Below are 15,373 nucleotides of genomic sequence, written 5' to 3'. Positions count from 1 at the left end.
CTTGCTGGGTCCCCATTCATCCCTGACCGCAACGCTCCGGCTCTCTTTCCTGGAGCAACCCCTTTTCCCCAGGGACACACTTGCCCTGCTCCGTCTCAGGCATCACATTTAGGTCCCTGGAAATCCTCTGCTGATTTTGCAAAAGCAGAAATTGTGGTCCAGTGAGTCTCAGCTGAGCCCAAGACCCTATAGGTAACATCTCTGCTGCTCCCCCTGAGCACCCCCCCACAGCAAGCATCCTGCCTTCCAGTTTTAATTCAGAATACTTGGAGCAAAGGGTCCAGTCCAATGGGTGTCTGTGGTTAAATAATAGACACCCTCCCGGGCAAACTTGATTCAGCCTAAGGCCCTGGAGAAGTCAATGGGTACAGAGAAAGTATGAACTCCCTTGGCCAGGTGACAAGACGATTAACAAAAAAAGGCATGAAACATTTCCACTACTACGACCATGTCAGGAAGCAAAAGAAAAAGAAAAAAAAACTATGAATTTAGAACAAATTCAACAAATAATTTTATTGGGGACATATTCCATACAAGGGACTCTCTTTGCCAAGAATACAAATACTAAAAAGACATGGACTTTGCTGTCAAACATCCAATAATTAGAAGGGAAGGGACACAATGGGGGCAGCAAGGCCTGGGGGTCAGGAATAAAATTGTCAAAATGCAGGTTAAAGTGGTGGAAATTATCACCATGTAGACTGCCTCCACTTCTGACTGAGGGAGGGCCCACTGGAGGGAGGGACATACGATGCCTGTAATGGATAGAGGTTGTTGGGACGTCATTTACACGGAGTTAAATTTTCAGACTTAAGATACTGAACCAATCAGCACAGGAAATTCCATTAAATCACACTGAGCTGACACTGAGAACAGGTCAATAAGGAGGACTAAGGAAGAGTTGGCCACAGGGAGTGGCCAGGACGTCAGTGCTGAGCTGGGTTTAGGTAAGTGCTGGAGCTTGGGCTGCTGGGTTCCCGCTCCGAAGGGAAGTCCATGCACTGAGGTCTCCAGTGGGCTTTCCTGGAGGAACAAGGAGGAGGCCCCCTGCAGCAGGTGGAGGGGAGGCTGCAGGGGGGAGGGCACGGGCCGCAGGAGGGCTGAGGACACACGGAAAGGTGGGGAGACACGTGGCGAAGAGCAGGAAGGGGGCTCCAGAGACTCACCAGCGCTTCCAGAGCCACCACGCCAGGCCTGCCAGGAGCACCAGGGGCACGATCACCACCAGGAAGACCAAGCCCACGGAGTAGGGCTGCTCTGTGGGGTTGGGCACAGAGGGTGTCATTTCCCGTCCACCCCGGGTTGAACTGCACCTCCCACGACCTTTCTGCCCCTGTCACCCTCTCCCTGACTGACCGCCCTTCCTCCTTTCACTTCTCGCATCCCTCCTCAGAGACGGACACTCCACCTAACCCTCTGCATCCTCCCACATCTGCAGGACCCTCCCCACAGCTCTTCCATTTTTTCGGTTACTAATATTGTCTTCTTTTTGCTCTAGAGTCCCTAGATTCCCAAAAGTTTCATCAGGCTCCCAGCTCTGATGGATGACCATTTACCATGTTGCCCAACCAGGTCCCAGCTCTTCCTCACCCCAGTGGAGGACCATGTCCTGGCCTCCTAGACTGCTGTGTCTCACACGGCAGGACAGGCCAGCTGCCTCCTTGGCTTTCACATCCAAGGACACCTGAAGGTACCATGTCCCATCAGCATGGGGCAGGACGTCACCTCGCTGGGTGCCCTGTTGCTCCTGCTCGCCCCGCATCCACATCACCTGCACAGGCTTGGGGTAGAAGCCGGAGACGTGGCACACCAGCTGCAGATGGCCAGGCCCGGGGCTGGGTCCAGCGGACAGCCAGGCCTCGGGCCTCACTGCGGAGACAAGACAGGGATTCACAGACTGAGGGGAGGTGCTCACATCACCTTAGACAGACACACCTTTCCGCCTCTTGAAGCCCATCACCATCACCCCTCTCCCTCCTGACTCTCTCTTACCCTGAATTTGAGGGCATCGTGCAGATTTCTGAGCGTAGGATGCAGAAAGCTTGGAGGGAGGGAGCAAGACTGACCTTGTCGCTGGAGATCCGCCTTCCCCACATCAAGAAGACTCAAGACGTAACGCGGACAGTAGCCAGTGATGAGCTCATGTGTGAATTCATTGTCTTCATGGTATTGATTGAATACGCTGGAGGCCTGTTGAGCCCTACTTCCTCCCTTTGGAGATGGCCTCCATGACGTGTTCTGGAAGCGTATAAGGTCTGTACCTTGATAAGCATACCTCATGAATCCTGAGAAAGGTTCTCCAATGCGCAGCTCACAGCCTATTTCCATCTGTACCTGAAAGGGATCTGGGGAGAAATGACTGAGTTACAGGAGAGGGGGAAATAAAGAGATGAAATGACATGAATGGAAGTCATGGACGGCGGAAGTAGAGGGAGAAGTTCAGGGGATTGAATGGAATGGAGCACAGTTTGGCTTGAGGGGAGCCTCACACAAAGGGGAAGTGGTGGTCGCTGGAAGCAGAGGAAGAGCTGATTGATAGAGGAAGGAGCAAAAGTTGGAGGAGAAACATGAAGGATGTGGGCATAAAAAAAGGAAGGGCTTGGCGGAAGAGCTGGGCTAGAGACAACCGAGGGTGAAGGGAGCACAGGGGGTGACAGGGTCACATAGACAGACATCGCTGCTGGGATAGGATGGGGAGAAAAGCACACAGATCAAGGAGTCAGTCACAGAGCGAGAACCAGAGCTGCCTGGTTGGAGGCCAGGGAAAGGGGTGGTCGTGGGAGAACTAGTGGGACGGGAGAGCCCAGCCTGTGGCCAATGAGAGGAGCGAGATGGAGCAGAAGATGTGAAGCTTTTCAACAATCGGGGTCTGGCTCCACCCTCTGCCCACACTGGTGGGATTCAGCTTCGTGATGGGGACACATGAGGTTTAGAAGCCAATGGAGCCTCTTTCCTGGAGGAAGAAGGATCCAAGGACAGACACACATACATCTGCCACCTCCTTCCCACCTTCTCGTAGGTACCTGAACTCACATTCAAGCTGCCATTGGCTGACATGGTCATGGTAAACCAGATTATAAAAAATATAGTTTGAATAGAATAACTGATCTGCTTCCATCCGCTCTTCGTTGCTTAAGTCTCCCTGGGCCCAAGGCCACCGGAAAACGAAAGTTCGATTCTTGTTGTCCCAGGCATGAATCTGCACATCATCCAGCCAAACTGAGCCTTGATTTTGTGTCCAGGAACGGTTGTAGAGGGATGAGGTTCTAATGACTCGGAAGGAGACTGGTTCTTGGGAATCTGTGGGAAAAGGACAGATAGAATGAGGAAGAGGACATTGGGAAGAGAGGGAGTGGAGACTACGGGGCCGGGACGGGACCCAGAATGTGGAGGACAGAGAAGCCATAGGCGTCTCAGGAGACACGTGCTGCCCCAGAGCCTGAGCCTCGCACCCATCCTTCAGGAGAGCACAGGGCCCTGGGGCCGGGGATGCTCGGGAAGGAAGCAGGCTGACTCTCTCCCTGCTCAGGTCTGTGCTGGGGAACCCACACACCCATACCACCCGTGCACACACACAGGGACAATTGCACAGAAGGACATATGCACAAACACACTAACACAAAAGAACCTACAAAGAAACACATACACACAAGTATACAGACTCAGAATCACACACACACACACACACACACACACACACTCACACTCTCTGGTCCTGTAGCCATTAGACAGGACCCGAGCTCTCACCATCTTCGCTGTCACCCTCCGGGAGGAGAACCGCCAACAGCACAAGTTGCAGGAAGAGCATCGTGTTTGCAGATGTTCTTTCTCTTGCAAAGTCGCTCTTTGACGTCTGTCCTCACACACCGACCCCCTCCCAGCCCCTCTCCTCTGACTTCCTCTCCACACACAACCCTTCCCTGAGTCTCTGCCACAATGCAAATGTGCTCCTCCCTCAGCCCTGGACACCTACTCAGTCTCACTTCCCCTCCTGCTCTGACTCCCCTCTGGCCTCCAGCTTCTCCCTGTCACCAGCGTCCATCCTGCCCCTGCCCCCGCCCCCTGATTCAGATGCTACAGAACAAGTTCTGTGTGGCATGGAAAAGTGGGCCCACCTCTCAGCCCTTTCTTCTCACCCAGACAGTAACCCAGGAAAACACCCAGCTCCCAGCACCAGCCCTGGACCTGCTGTCCCTCTGTCCCTCCTGCCCTGTGACACCCCCCGCCAGGTATTTCCTTTCCCGTCCCACCCCCACCCCAGTTCCTTCACATCTTTGACTTCTCACTGCTTGTAGTAAAAAACTAATCAGCCAGGAAAATCTGAATATCCACCTGGTTTTATTAAGTGATTCAAGAATGGGGCAGCCTCCCACCTGGCAGGTAAGGGGAGCTCTGAGCAGTGGTGCAAATGGAGGGTTTCATAGGAAGGAAGTTGGCAAATGAAGAGAAATGAAGAGAAAGGAGTGTTTCAGGGAAGGTCCCTTACCCTTAACGGGGAGAGCAGGGGGTCTAACCATGCGGATGACCTCCCCTCCGAGGGGATGGAGAGAGCACATGTGACAGAGAACCTCCCTGGGCCAAACCAGAGAATCCCTCACTAATGGATGGGGCCGGTGGGAACTTATTTCTGGGGGAGGTGGGAACTGCAGTTGGTTAGGGAATAAGCAAAGTTTGGGGACTTGGTCTGACCAGACACTGTCACCCATCTGAGGCTGGGATTTCTTCTTAACAGTCGCTCTGTTTGCTTGTCCAGATTCCCCCATGATTGCCTGTGTAAGAGTCTCAGCAACCTCCAGTCCTCCATTATTCTTAGTGAGGAACCAATAGGCATCGTAGAGACCACGGGACTTTGCGCACGTGAGAGAAACAGCATGAGCAAGGTGGGGGGAGGGGAGAAGCCTGCTCCCTGCTGAGCAGGGCTCAATTCTGGGACTCAGGATCATGACCTGAACCAAAGGTAGACGCCTAACCCACTGAGCCACCCAGGCACTCTTGATCGTCCCTGAACCGTCTCATAGTGCCCTTCTTTGTCTCTTGCTAAAGTCTTTCTTTAAAGTCCATTTTGTCCAATACAAGTATTGCTGCCCCGGCTTTTGTTTCACAACCATTTGCTTGATAAATGCTTCTCCATCCGTTCACTTTCTATCTGCACGTGTCTTTAGGTCTGAGATGAATCTTTTCTAGGTTTTGCATGTAGATGGGTCTTGTTTTTTTACCCATCCCATCACCCTGCGTCTTCTGATTGGAGCATTTAGTCCACTTACATTCAATGTGATTATTGACGGGTTGGACTTATTGCTGTCTATCACTGGTTTTGTGGTTCTCTGCTCCTTTGCCTTCTTGCTATATTTTCCCTTGGTTAACTCACTTTCTTTTGTGATATACTTGGATTATTTTCTCTTTATTTTTTTGCATATCTATTATTAATTTTTATTTTTGGTTTGTGTTTATCATTTGCTTTGTATATAACAGCTTCCGTAGAGAACTATCAATATTAAGTTAAAGTCACTTAAATTTGAAACCATTCCTTACTCCTTTCCCTCCTCGACCCAAATTTTTAAATATGCTGTCGTACTTTGCATCTTTTTATTTCGTGAGTCCCTTGACTAATAATTATGGATATTTTTACTCTTATCATCTTATTTTCCTTGGTCTTTGCTTTCCTTTCCACTCAGACTCCCCTTTAACATTTCTTCCAGGGCTGGGTTAGTGGTCATGAATTCCTTTCACATTTGTTTGTCTGGAAAACTCTGTATCGGTCCTATTCTAAATGATAGCCTTGCTGGATAGATATTCTTGGCTGCAGGGTTTGTTTTTTGTTTGTTTGTTTTTCCTTTCACTATTTTGAATATATCATGCCACTCTCTTCTAGCCTACAAAGTTTCTAATGAAAAATCAGTTGATGCTTTTATGGGTTTCCTTTGCATGTAACTTTCTTCTTTTCTTTTTTTTTTTTAAACAACAGTAAGATATCTCATTTCCTTTTTTTTTTTTTTTAAAGATTTTATTTATTCATAGATATATAGAGAGAGGGGCAGAGACACAGGCAGAGGGAGAAGCAGGCTCCATACAGGAAGCCCGACATAGGACTCGATTCCGGGTCTCCAGGATCACACCCCAGGCTGCAGGCGGCACTAAACCGCTGCACCACCGGGGCTGCCCAACTTTCTTCTCTTCTTTTGCTTGTTTTAAAATTCTCCTTTATCACTAATTTTTGCCATTTGAATTAACGGTGTAGATTCCTTGAGTTGATTTTACTAGAGGCTCTTTATACCTCTGAACTCTTGATTTCTGTTTCCTTCATCAGTTTTGCGAAGTTTTCAGCTATTATTTTCTCAAATAATTATTTGACCCCTTTCTCTCTCTTCTCCCTCTGTGATCTATAATGCAAATATTTTTATGGTTGATCAGGTTGCTGAGTTTCCTAAGCCTATTTTTACTTTGTTTTTCCCCTCTCCCTTCTTCAACTTAATTGCTTTTTATACCCTGTTTTTCAGATCACTGATCTGTTCTGGTTCCTCTATTCTGTTGTTTTCATCCATGTATTTTTAATTTCACTTATTGAGTTCTTCAGGAATGATTGGATACTTTTTATGCTCTCCATCTCTTGGCTGAAGATCTCGCTTAGGTCATTTCCTCTTTTCTAAGGTCTAGCAAGTATCTTTATGACCACTACTTTAAATTTTTTATCAGGTGTATTACTTTTCTCCTTTTTACTTAGCTCTCTTGTTGTGAATTTGGCCTGTTCTTTCATTTAGGACATATTCCTCTGCCTCTTCATTTTGTCCAACTCTGTTTCTGTGTGTCAGGAAAGTTAGCTATGTCTCTTGCTATTGAAAGTAGTGACCTCTGGATGCCTGGGTGGCTCAGTGGTTGAGCATTTGCCTTTGACTCAGGTCATGATCCCAGGGTCCTGGGATTGAGTCCCACATCGGACTCTCCGCAGGGAGCCTGCTTCTTCCTCTGCCTGTGTCTCTGCCTCTCTCTGTGTGTTACTCATGAATAATTTTTTTTAAAGCAGTACCCTACTGAAGAGGAGGTTCTGTAGTGACCTTCAGTTCAGTGGCCCCTCTTTTTCAGAATCTGGCACTTCAAGTGTGTCTGAAATGTGAGCTGTATGTGCCCTCCTATGGTGACTAAGCCACTTTACTTTGAGTCCTTTCATCTGCAATGAGAGAGTCTCACCTGAGGCCAAGATCCTATATTGCCAGAAATCCCCAGGGTGACAGCTCTGCTGCTGTCTCTGAGCCATACAAATAGCAAGCATCCTGCATTCCTCCTTTAATTCAGGATACTTGGAGCAGCAGGTCCAGTCCAGTAGGTGTCTGTAGTTACAGAAACCTGTAGAACAGAAACCTTCACAGAAAAGCTTGTTTCTACTAAAAGACCTGGAGATGTCAACCGGAACAGGGAAAGCATGAAGACCTTGGCCACATGAGAACATCTATAACATGAACATCACCAAATATTTCCACTACTACAAACATGTCAGGAAGCAAAAGCAAAAGAAAACCTATGAATTTCATTAACATGAATTCAACATGAGGGGAGAGTTGCAAGATTTTATTAGTTTATTTGAGAGAAAGAGAAATAAAGCACAAGCAAATGAGGGGCACAGAGAGAGAGAGAGAGAGACAGAGACAGAGACAGAGAGAGAGAGAATATCCAGCAGATTCCTCACTGAGCACAGAGCCTGGCACAGCCCTTGATCCCAGGTTCTTAAGATCATAATCTGAGCTGAAGTCAGATGCTTAATCAACTGAGTCAACCAGGCACCCTTCAACACAGATTTTTATTAAGGACATGTTTCATGCAGGTGAGATTCCTTCATTTTTTTATTTATTTATTTTTTTCCTTCATTTTTTTAAAGATTTTATTTATTTATTAATGAGAGACACAGAGAGAGACAGAGACACAGACAGAGACACAGACAGGAGAAGCAGGCTCCCTGCAGGAAGGCTGATGTGGAACTCGATACTGGGACTCCAGGATCACACCCTGGGCTGAAGGCAGGTCACTGAGCCACCCAGGGATCCCCACAAGTGAGACTCCTTGCTAAGGATACAAATAATAAAAAGACATAGACTTTGCTTCAAAATCATAAAAATTAGAGGGATAAAGAGACCTATGAGGGGCAATAAGGGCTGAGGGGCAGGAATAGAATTGCCAAAGTTCAAATAAAGGTGGTGGAAATTCTTATAATGTAAACTGATTCAACTTGTGAAACAGGGAGGGCTCACTGGAGGAAGTGACATCTGATGCCTGTGACTCATGGAGGTTGCTGGGACTTCATTTTACATTGAGTTACATTTTGAGATTTAAGTTCCAGAACCATGTTAGAACAACAAACCACGCTAAATCACACTGCGCTTACATTGAGAACTGGTCAATAAGTGGAATTGAAAGAAATTTACATGCAGAGTTACCAGGACATGACCAATGAGCTGGGTTTAGGTAAATCCCGGGGCCTGGGCTGCTGAGATCTCTCTCCAGAAGGAAGTCCGTGCACTGAGGTCTCAAGTGTGTTTTCCTGGAGGAACAAGGAGGAGGCCCCCTGCAGCAGGTGGAGGGGAGGATGCAGGGGGGAAAGGCATGGCCGCAGGAGGGCTGAGGACACACTGAAAGGTGGGGAGACATGTGGGAAAGAGCAGGAAGGGGGCTCCAGAGACTCACCAGCGCTTCCAGAGCCACCACGCCAGGCCTGCCAGGAGCACCAGAGGCACGATCACCACCAAGAAGACCAAATCCAAGGAGGGGGGCTGCTCTGTGGGGTTGGGCACAGAGGGTGTCATTTCCCGTCCACCCCGGGTTGAGCTGTACCTCCCAGGACCTCTCCGCCCCATCACCCTCTCCCTGACCAACCACCCATCCTCCTTTCACTTGTCCCATCCCTCCTCAGAGATGGGCCTTTTTTTCTTTAATGTCTTTTTATTATTATTATTATTTTTATTTTTATTGGTGTTCAATTTGCCAACATATAGAATAGCACAACACCCAGTGCTCATCCAATCAAGTGCCCCCCTCAGTGCCCGTCACCCAGTCACCCCCACCCCCCCACCTCCCCTTCCACCACCCCTAGTTCGTTTCCCAGAGTTAGTCTCTCATGTTCTGTCTCCCTTTTTGATATTTCCCACTCATTTTTTTCTCCTTTCCCCTTTATTCACTTTCGCTATTTTTTATATTCCCCAAGTGAATGAGACCATGTAATGTTTGTCCTCCTTCGATTGACTAACTTCACTCAGCACAATACCCTTCAGTTCCATCCACGTCAAAGCAAATGGTGGGTATTTGTCATTTCTAATGGCTGAGGAATATCCCATTGTATACACAGACCATAGCTTCTTTATCCATCATCTTTCGATGGACACCGAGTCTCCTTCCACAGTTGGGCTATTGTGGCCATTGCTGCTAGAAACATCAGGGTGCAGGTGTCCTGGTGTTTCCCTGCGTCTGTATCTTTGGGGTAAATCCCCAGCAGGGCAATTGCTGGGTCGTAAGGCAGGTCTATTTTTAACTCTTTGAGGAACCTCCACACAGTTTTCCAGAGTGGCTGCACCAGTTCACATTCCCATGAACAGTGTAGGAGGGCTCCCCTTTCTCAACATCCTCTCCAACATTTGTGGTTTCCTGCCTTGTTAATTTTCCCCATTCTCACTGGTGTGAGGTGGGATCTCATTGTGGTTTTGATTTGTATTTCCCTGATGGCAAGTGATGCGGAGCATTTTCTCATGTGCTTGTTGGTCATGTCTATGTCTTCCTCTGTGAGATTTCTCTTCATGTCTTTTGCCCATTTCATGACTGGATTGTTTGTTTCTCTGCTCTTCAGTTTAATAAGTTCTTTATAGATCTTGGACACTAGCCCTTTATCTGATACATCATTTGCAAATATCTTCTTCCATTCTGTAGGTTGTCTTTGAGTTTTGTTGATGGTATCTTTTGCTGTGCAGAAGCTTCTTATCTTGATGAAGTCCCAATAGTTCATTTTTGCTTTTGTTTCTCTTGCCTTCATGGATGTATCTTGCAAGAAGTTACTGTGGCCGAATTCAAAAAGGGTGTTGCCTGTGTTCTCCTCTAGGATTTTGATGGAATCTTGTCTCACATTTAGATCTTTCATCCATTTTGAGTTTATCTTTGTGTATGGTGAAAGAGAGTGGTCTAGTTTCATTCTTCTGCATGTGGATGTCCAATTTTCCCAGCACCATTTATTGAAGAGACTGTCTTTCTTCCAGTGGATAGTCTTTCTCCTTTATCAAATATTAGTTGACCATAAAGTTCAGGGTCCACTTCTGGGTTCTCTATTCTGTTCCATTGATCTATGTGTCTGTTTTTGTGCCAGTACCACACTGTCTTGATGACCACAGCTTTGTAGTATAACCTGAAATCTGGCATTGTGATGCCCCCAGCTATGGTTTTCGTTTTTAAAATTCCCCTGGCTATTCGGGGTCTTTTCTGATTCCACACAAATCTTAAAATAATTTGTTCCAACTCTCTGAAGAAAACCCATGGTATTTTGATAGAGATTGCATTAAACGTGTCAATTGCCCTGGGTAACATTGACATCTTCACAATATTAATTCTGCCAATCCATGAGCATGGAATATTTTTCCATCTCTTTGTGTCTTCCTCAATTTCTTTCAGAAGTGTTCTGTAGGGCTTAGGGTATAGATCCTTTACCTCTTTGGTTAGGTTTATTCCTGGGTATCTTATGCTTTTGGGTGCAATTGTAAATGGGATTGACTCCTTCCTTTCTCTTTCTTCAGTCTCATTGTTAGTGTATAGAAATGCCACTGATTTCTGGGCATTGATTTTGTATCCTGCCACACTGCTGAATTGCTGGATGAGTTCTAGCAATCTTGGGGAGGAGTCTTTTGAGTTTTCTATGTACAGTATCATGTCATCTGAGAAGAAGAGAGTTTGACTTCTTCTTTGCCAATTTGAATGCCTTTTATGTCCATCACTTTGGATAGACACACCTTTCCACCTCTAGAACTGTCACCATCATCCTCTCTCTCTCATGGCTCTTTCTTACCCTGAATTTGAGGGCATGGTGCAGATTTCTGAGTGTAGAATGCAGAATACTTGGAGGGAGGGAGCAGGACTGACCTTGTAGCTGGAGATTCACCTTCCCTGCTTCAGAGAGACTCAGCAGGAACCCGGGGCAAGTGTCATAGAGGAGTGTGTGTACTAATTTGTGAATGATATAGAACTGAGTCAATTGTTTGCAGACCTGTTGAGCCCTACTTCCTCCATTTGGAGATGGGATCATGACATGTTCTAGAAGCTCAGGAAATCTGATCCTTGGTAAACAATCTGGGCAAAGCCTACTGATGGTTCCCCAACATATAGCTCACAGCTTCTGCCATTGTACTTGGAAGGGATCTGGGCAAGAAAGACAGTGTTACAGAACAGGGAGGGTGAAGGGGATGAAATGAGATGAGCAGAAGCCATGGATGGTGGAAGCAGAGGGAGAAATTCAGGGAATTGGAGGGAATGGAGCAAATTTGGTTTGAGGGGAGACTCAGACAAAATGGTGGTTGCTGGAGGTGAAGGAAGAGTTGAATACTTGAGGAAAGAATGTTGAAAGAGGGGCATGAAGGGTGTGGACAGAGAATAGGGAAGGGCTCAGTGGGAGACCTACATGAGAAATAATCTAGGGTGAAGGTAGAGCAGTGGGGCATAGGGTCACATAGACAGACATTGATGATGGGACACAATGGGGAGAAAAGCAGTGTCAAGGAGTCAGTCACAGAGTGAGGACCAGAGGTGCCTGGTTGGAGGCCAGGGAAACGGGTGGTCATAGGAGAACTAGTGGGACAGGAGAGCCCAGCCTGTGGTCAATGAGAGGAGTGGGATGGAGCAGAAGATGTGAAGCTTTTCAGGAATCAGGGTCTGGCTCCACGCTCTGCCCATAGTGGTGTGATTCAGCTTCATGATGAGGTTAAGAAGCCAGTGGAGGCTCTTTCCTTGATGAGGAAGGATCCAAGGACACACACAGACCTGCCTCTTCTATCCCACCCTCGAGGGTGGTGAATTCACATTCAAGCTGCCCATCACTGACACTGTCATGAATTATCTGAAGAAATCTCATGGAGTTTGTATGGAGTATCCTTTCCAGCTCTGTGAGCTGTTCCTTGCTGAAGTGACCAGTGGACCAAGGCCACATGAAAATGGAAGCACCATTCTTGCTATCCCAGAATGAGTCTGAACTTCACCAAGCCAAGAAGAGCCCAGATCTTGCGTCCAGCAATGGTTATAAAAGGATGAGGTCAGGATGATTTGGAAGGAGATTGGCTCTTGGAAGTCTGTGGGAAAAGAATAGATTCACTTTAGAAGAGGAGGACAATGGGAAAGAGAAAATGGAGAACAAGGTGCCGGGGATGGAAACCAAAATATGGGGAGCAGGGAAGCCATAGTTGTCTCAGGAGACACGTGCTGCCCAAGAGCCTGAGCCTCGTACCCATCTTTCAGGAGAGCACAGGGCCCTGGGGCCCAAGTTGCTAAGGAAGGAACCAGGCTGACACTCCCATCCCTTGGTAAATGGTAGCACCCACTCCACCAGGGTACACAGGCACATGAATACACAAATACACACACACAATATATATGCACATTTACACTATCCCACACAAACATACCTGCAGATACTCATGCGCACTCTAACAAAAATAAGCTTGCTTGAAACAATATTTCTAAAGTGATGACTCTTGCTCATGTTTGCCCTTCATAATCTTGACTTGCTGGTTGGCCTCAGGTGTTTCTCCCCCCCTCATGACCACATAACAGAGGGCCTGGCAAGTGGTAGGTGCTCAATGATTATTTATGAATGATTGAATAATTCGGTTCTGAGATCCAGTTACTATGGAGATGTTCAACACAAAAATGTTTTAACCATCACAAAGTATTAGCTATAATTCTACTTGATGAAATGACAATCTTACCCATTTTTTCTTGAGAATAAAGCCATATGCTAATAACTATGAAATTTAAATAGAGTCCAGCTGTAAATCTCCTATTGTTTATCATTCAATACCACGAGAATTTGAGGCAACTGAAGTTAGTAGAATGTTCTAAAATCATGTATCCAGATTCCCTTCTTACTCTTCCTGGTTTAATGTTCCATGCTTCTTTTATCATGAGCTGACCTCTGCTGGACATGCTAACCTTCCTTTTTCATGATGGTCTTAAGTGTTTTATGACACTTCAATATTTGTTTGTGCTTTACATCACCTGGATAAATGTGTTTGGCTATTTTACTTGTTATTTCTTGGCTAACAAGTAAACAGAAGTAATCTCAGGTTAATGTTAGACAGATAATATTTTTTGGAAAGTTGATTGGAATATAGAAAGAGTGCACTCCCATCGTCAAAATTTTGAAAAGCTGAATGATCAAAAATCCTGTCTGTTGACAAGAGCCAAAGGATCAGGGCAACTTGTTAACCCAAAATCTGGGGAAAGGCAGTCACCTCCAAAGAAATAGGGGATGCAATCCTTGGCTTGCTTGGGACAGATGCAAGATGCTCTATAGGTCAGAAAGAATAAACCTGCTGAAATTGTTAACAAATGACTGAAGGCTAGCCTGAGTACCAGGAGCCCTGAGAACGACAGACTAAAAATTCTCTGTATCTCTAGTCTTCTTTCTATCAACCTCACCAAGGACTCTTGACTGGTTGGTATCCAGGATACAGACCAGGAACTGCTGGTCTGGGAACTGCTTTTTCCTGGTACAAGTCTAAGGCCTGAGAGCAGGTGTTCTCTGAGAAGAGCAGGAAGACCACTATCTCCCAACAGAAAGAAGACTTAACCAAAAGTGGAAAGGACAGGGAGCCCCACTGCCTCAGGGCACAGGTGTAACCACAGTGCAGCTGGAGGGGGAGGGACAGTGAGGGAGGGACTGTCCCTCCCCCTGTCCCAAACTAAGAGGTTCAGTCTACTGAGGTAAACACAGGAAACCTTAGGAGGCCCAATCCCAAAACTGAAAAACAAAGCACCTGGCTGAGGATCAGACTGGACCAGAACAGAGCTGGTGCCCCATTCTCTGTCCCAAGCAGGCTAGCCAGCAGGTTACCACGAGCTGCTCTACTGGTCAAGGGGCAAGTGGATGAAGATGTCAAGGAGAAAGAACTTGCTCTTTGCCTTTCACAGTCCTTCTTGCTAGACTACAATCAGATTGACATGAGACAGATTAACAGGAGAAAATTAAATTCAATTGCATTTGTACAGAGAATCCATACAGAAATGGAATTCCAGAGACAATAAGTCAACATGAAGCTTCTGTGAGCTCAGGAGAGTCATAGAGGCCTGAGGATACAAAGGGGAGGAAGACCATTAGTAGAAGGTGAGAGGAGAGGTTTGGAAGACAAAGCTGCTCTATTATGCAGATAAGTTTCTTAGGTAAAGAGGAATATTTGTTAATAACTCCCTTCCTGATATTGGCATGCAAGTGAAGGGGAGGTCAAGACTTTTCTTTAATATGCTGGGTTTTTATTGCTTTTAACTCAAAATAACCTTTATGTCAATGTGGCCCATTTTGGGATGGCCTGCTGTTGGTCCCTATAAAGATCAATCATGGGTGCCTGGGTGGCTCAGTCAGTGAAGTGTCTGCCTTTGGCTCAGGTCATGATCCCCGGGTCCTGGTATCCAGTCCTGCGTCTGGGTTCATGCTCACCGGGGAGCTTCTCCTTCTGCCCCTCTCACTTGCTCCTATGCTTTCTCTCTCTTTCAAATAAATAAATAAAATCTTTTTAAAAAAATCAACCTGAGGCAGAACCCAAATGTAATACTCACAGTTGATAAGTATCAAACCCTCATGCAAACAGCTCAACCCTACAAAGAAAGTAATGGAAGAGAAATATGAGGACTGTGGAAACAATCAGCACAAACCCAGGTACCTCGACTAGAGGGATTGATCCCCCTACACAACACTTAGCAAAAGAACAGGAAGACACATTGCCATGCCAAAAAAAAAAAAAATATCGTATGTACCTCAGTGTCTTATTCTCCTGAGATGTCTGCATTTTGATCAAAAATTATTAAACACATGCAAATAAAAGCAGGGGGGGTGGTGCCCCCAGGCACCTAAGAGAGTCTGCATTTGCCATTTGAGCCCTTGTGCCCGAGGAAGAGTGACATTTTGCACATTAAATGAACAAAAGCCACAGCAACAAGAACAAGAAGCACTATGACAAGTTGAACAGTAAAGACTTCAAAGAAAGCAAAAGTTTGATATTGGAAGGCCTTTAAAAGCAACTCCCCCCACCATCACTCTTTAACTATGAGGACTCACAAATGCTTTTTTATGCTCAAGGCTGAATATTGTGAGTGTCCAGTGCTTACACTCTTGAGGTTGGTGTGGGATAGTGGGAGTGGGTGGATG

General features: G+C 46.4%; 1 protein-coding gene, 1 long non-coding RNA gene and 1 pseudogene across 3 annotated transcripts; all 3 read right to left on the bottom strand.

Annotated features, from left to right (window-relative positions):
• Positions 1-487: 487 nt before the first annotated feature.
• Positions 488-3,969, bottom strand: LOC144307060 (T-cell surface glycoprotein CD1a-like). 2 transcript variants are annotated; one of them, XM_077886613.1, is made up of 6 exons: positions 3,705-3,969; positions 3,034-3,300; positions 2,067-2,345; positions 1,591-1,869; positions 1,167-1,257; positions 488-1,023 (listed from the first exon to the last, which is right to left on the bottom strand). In XM_077886613.1, the coding sequence occupies exons 1-6, from the start codon at positions 3,748-3,750 to the stop codon at positions 927-929; spliced, it is 1,059 nt and encodes a 352-aa protein (XP_077742739.1). In that variant the 5' UTR covers positions 3,751-3,969; the 3' UTR covers positions 488-926. The 2 variants fall into 2 exon arrangements, with proteins under 2 accessions (XP_077742739.1, XP_077742738.1); XM_077886612.1 differs by having other exon boundaries at positions 3,748-3,966.
• Positions 3,970-8,414: 4,445 nt separating this feature from the next.
• On the bottom strand, positions 8,415-10,046 carry LOC144307061 (uncharacterized). Its single transcript, XR_013374025.1, has 3 exons — positions 9,234-10,046; positions 8,674-8,764; positions 8,415-8,530 (listed from the first exon to the last, which is right to left on the bottom strand). It is a non-coding gene; the product is annotated as an uncharacterized LOC144307061 (long non-coding RNA).
• A 636-nt stretch (positions 10,047-10,682) lies between these two features.
• Positions 10,683-12,461, bottom strand: LOC144307116 (T-cell surface glycoprotein CD1a-like; annotated as a pseudogene).
• Between the last annotated feature and the right edge of the window lie 2,912 nt (positions 12,462-15,373).

The sequence above is a fragment of the Canis aureus genome, chromosome 38 (genome assembly GCF_053574225.1).
Source record: "Canis aureus isolate CA01 chromosome 38, VMU_Caureus_v.1.0, whole genome shotgun sequence".
Lineage (NCBI taxonomy): Eukaryota > Metazoa > Chordata > Mammalia > Carnivora > Canidae > Canis > Canis aureus.
This window is presented reverse-complemented; position numbering and strand designations above follow the sequence as displayed.

Bases quoted from the DNA above. Each gene is read 5' to 3' on its own strand.
- LOC144307060 (XM_077886612.1), bottom strand. From the start codon at position 3,808: ATGCTCTTCCTGCAACTTGTGCTGTTGGCGGTTCTCCTCCCGGAGGGT. The intron at 3,301-3,747 runs GTGAGAGCTCGG...CTTTTCCCACAG, and splicing joins GGAGGGTGACAGCGAAGATG to ATTCCCAAGAACCAGTCTCC. The intron at 1,258-1,590 runs GTGAGGAAGAGC...CCAACCCCACAG, and splicing joins GGACATGGTCCTCCACTGGG to AGCAGCCCTACTCCGTGGGC.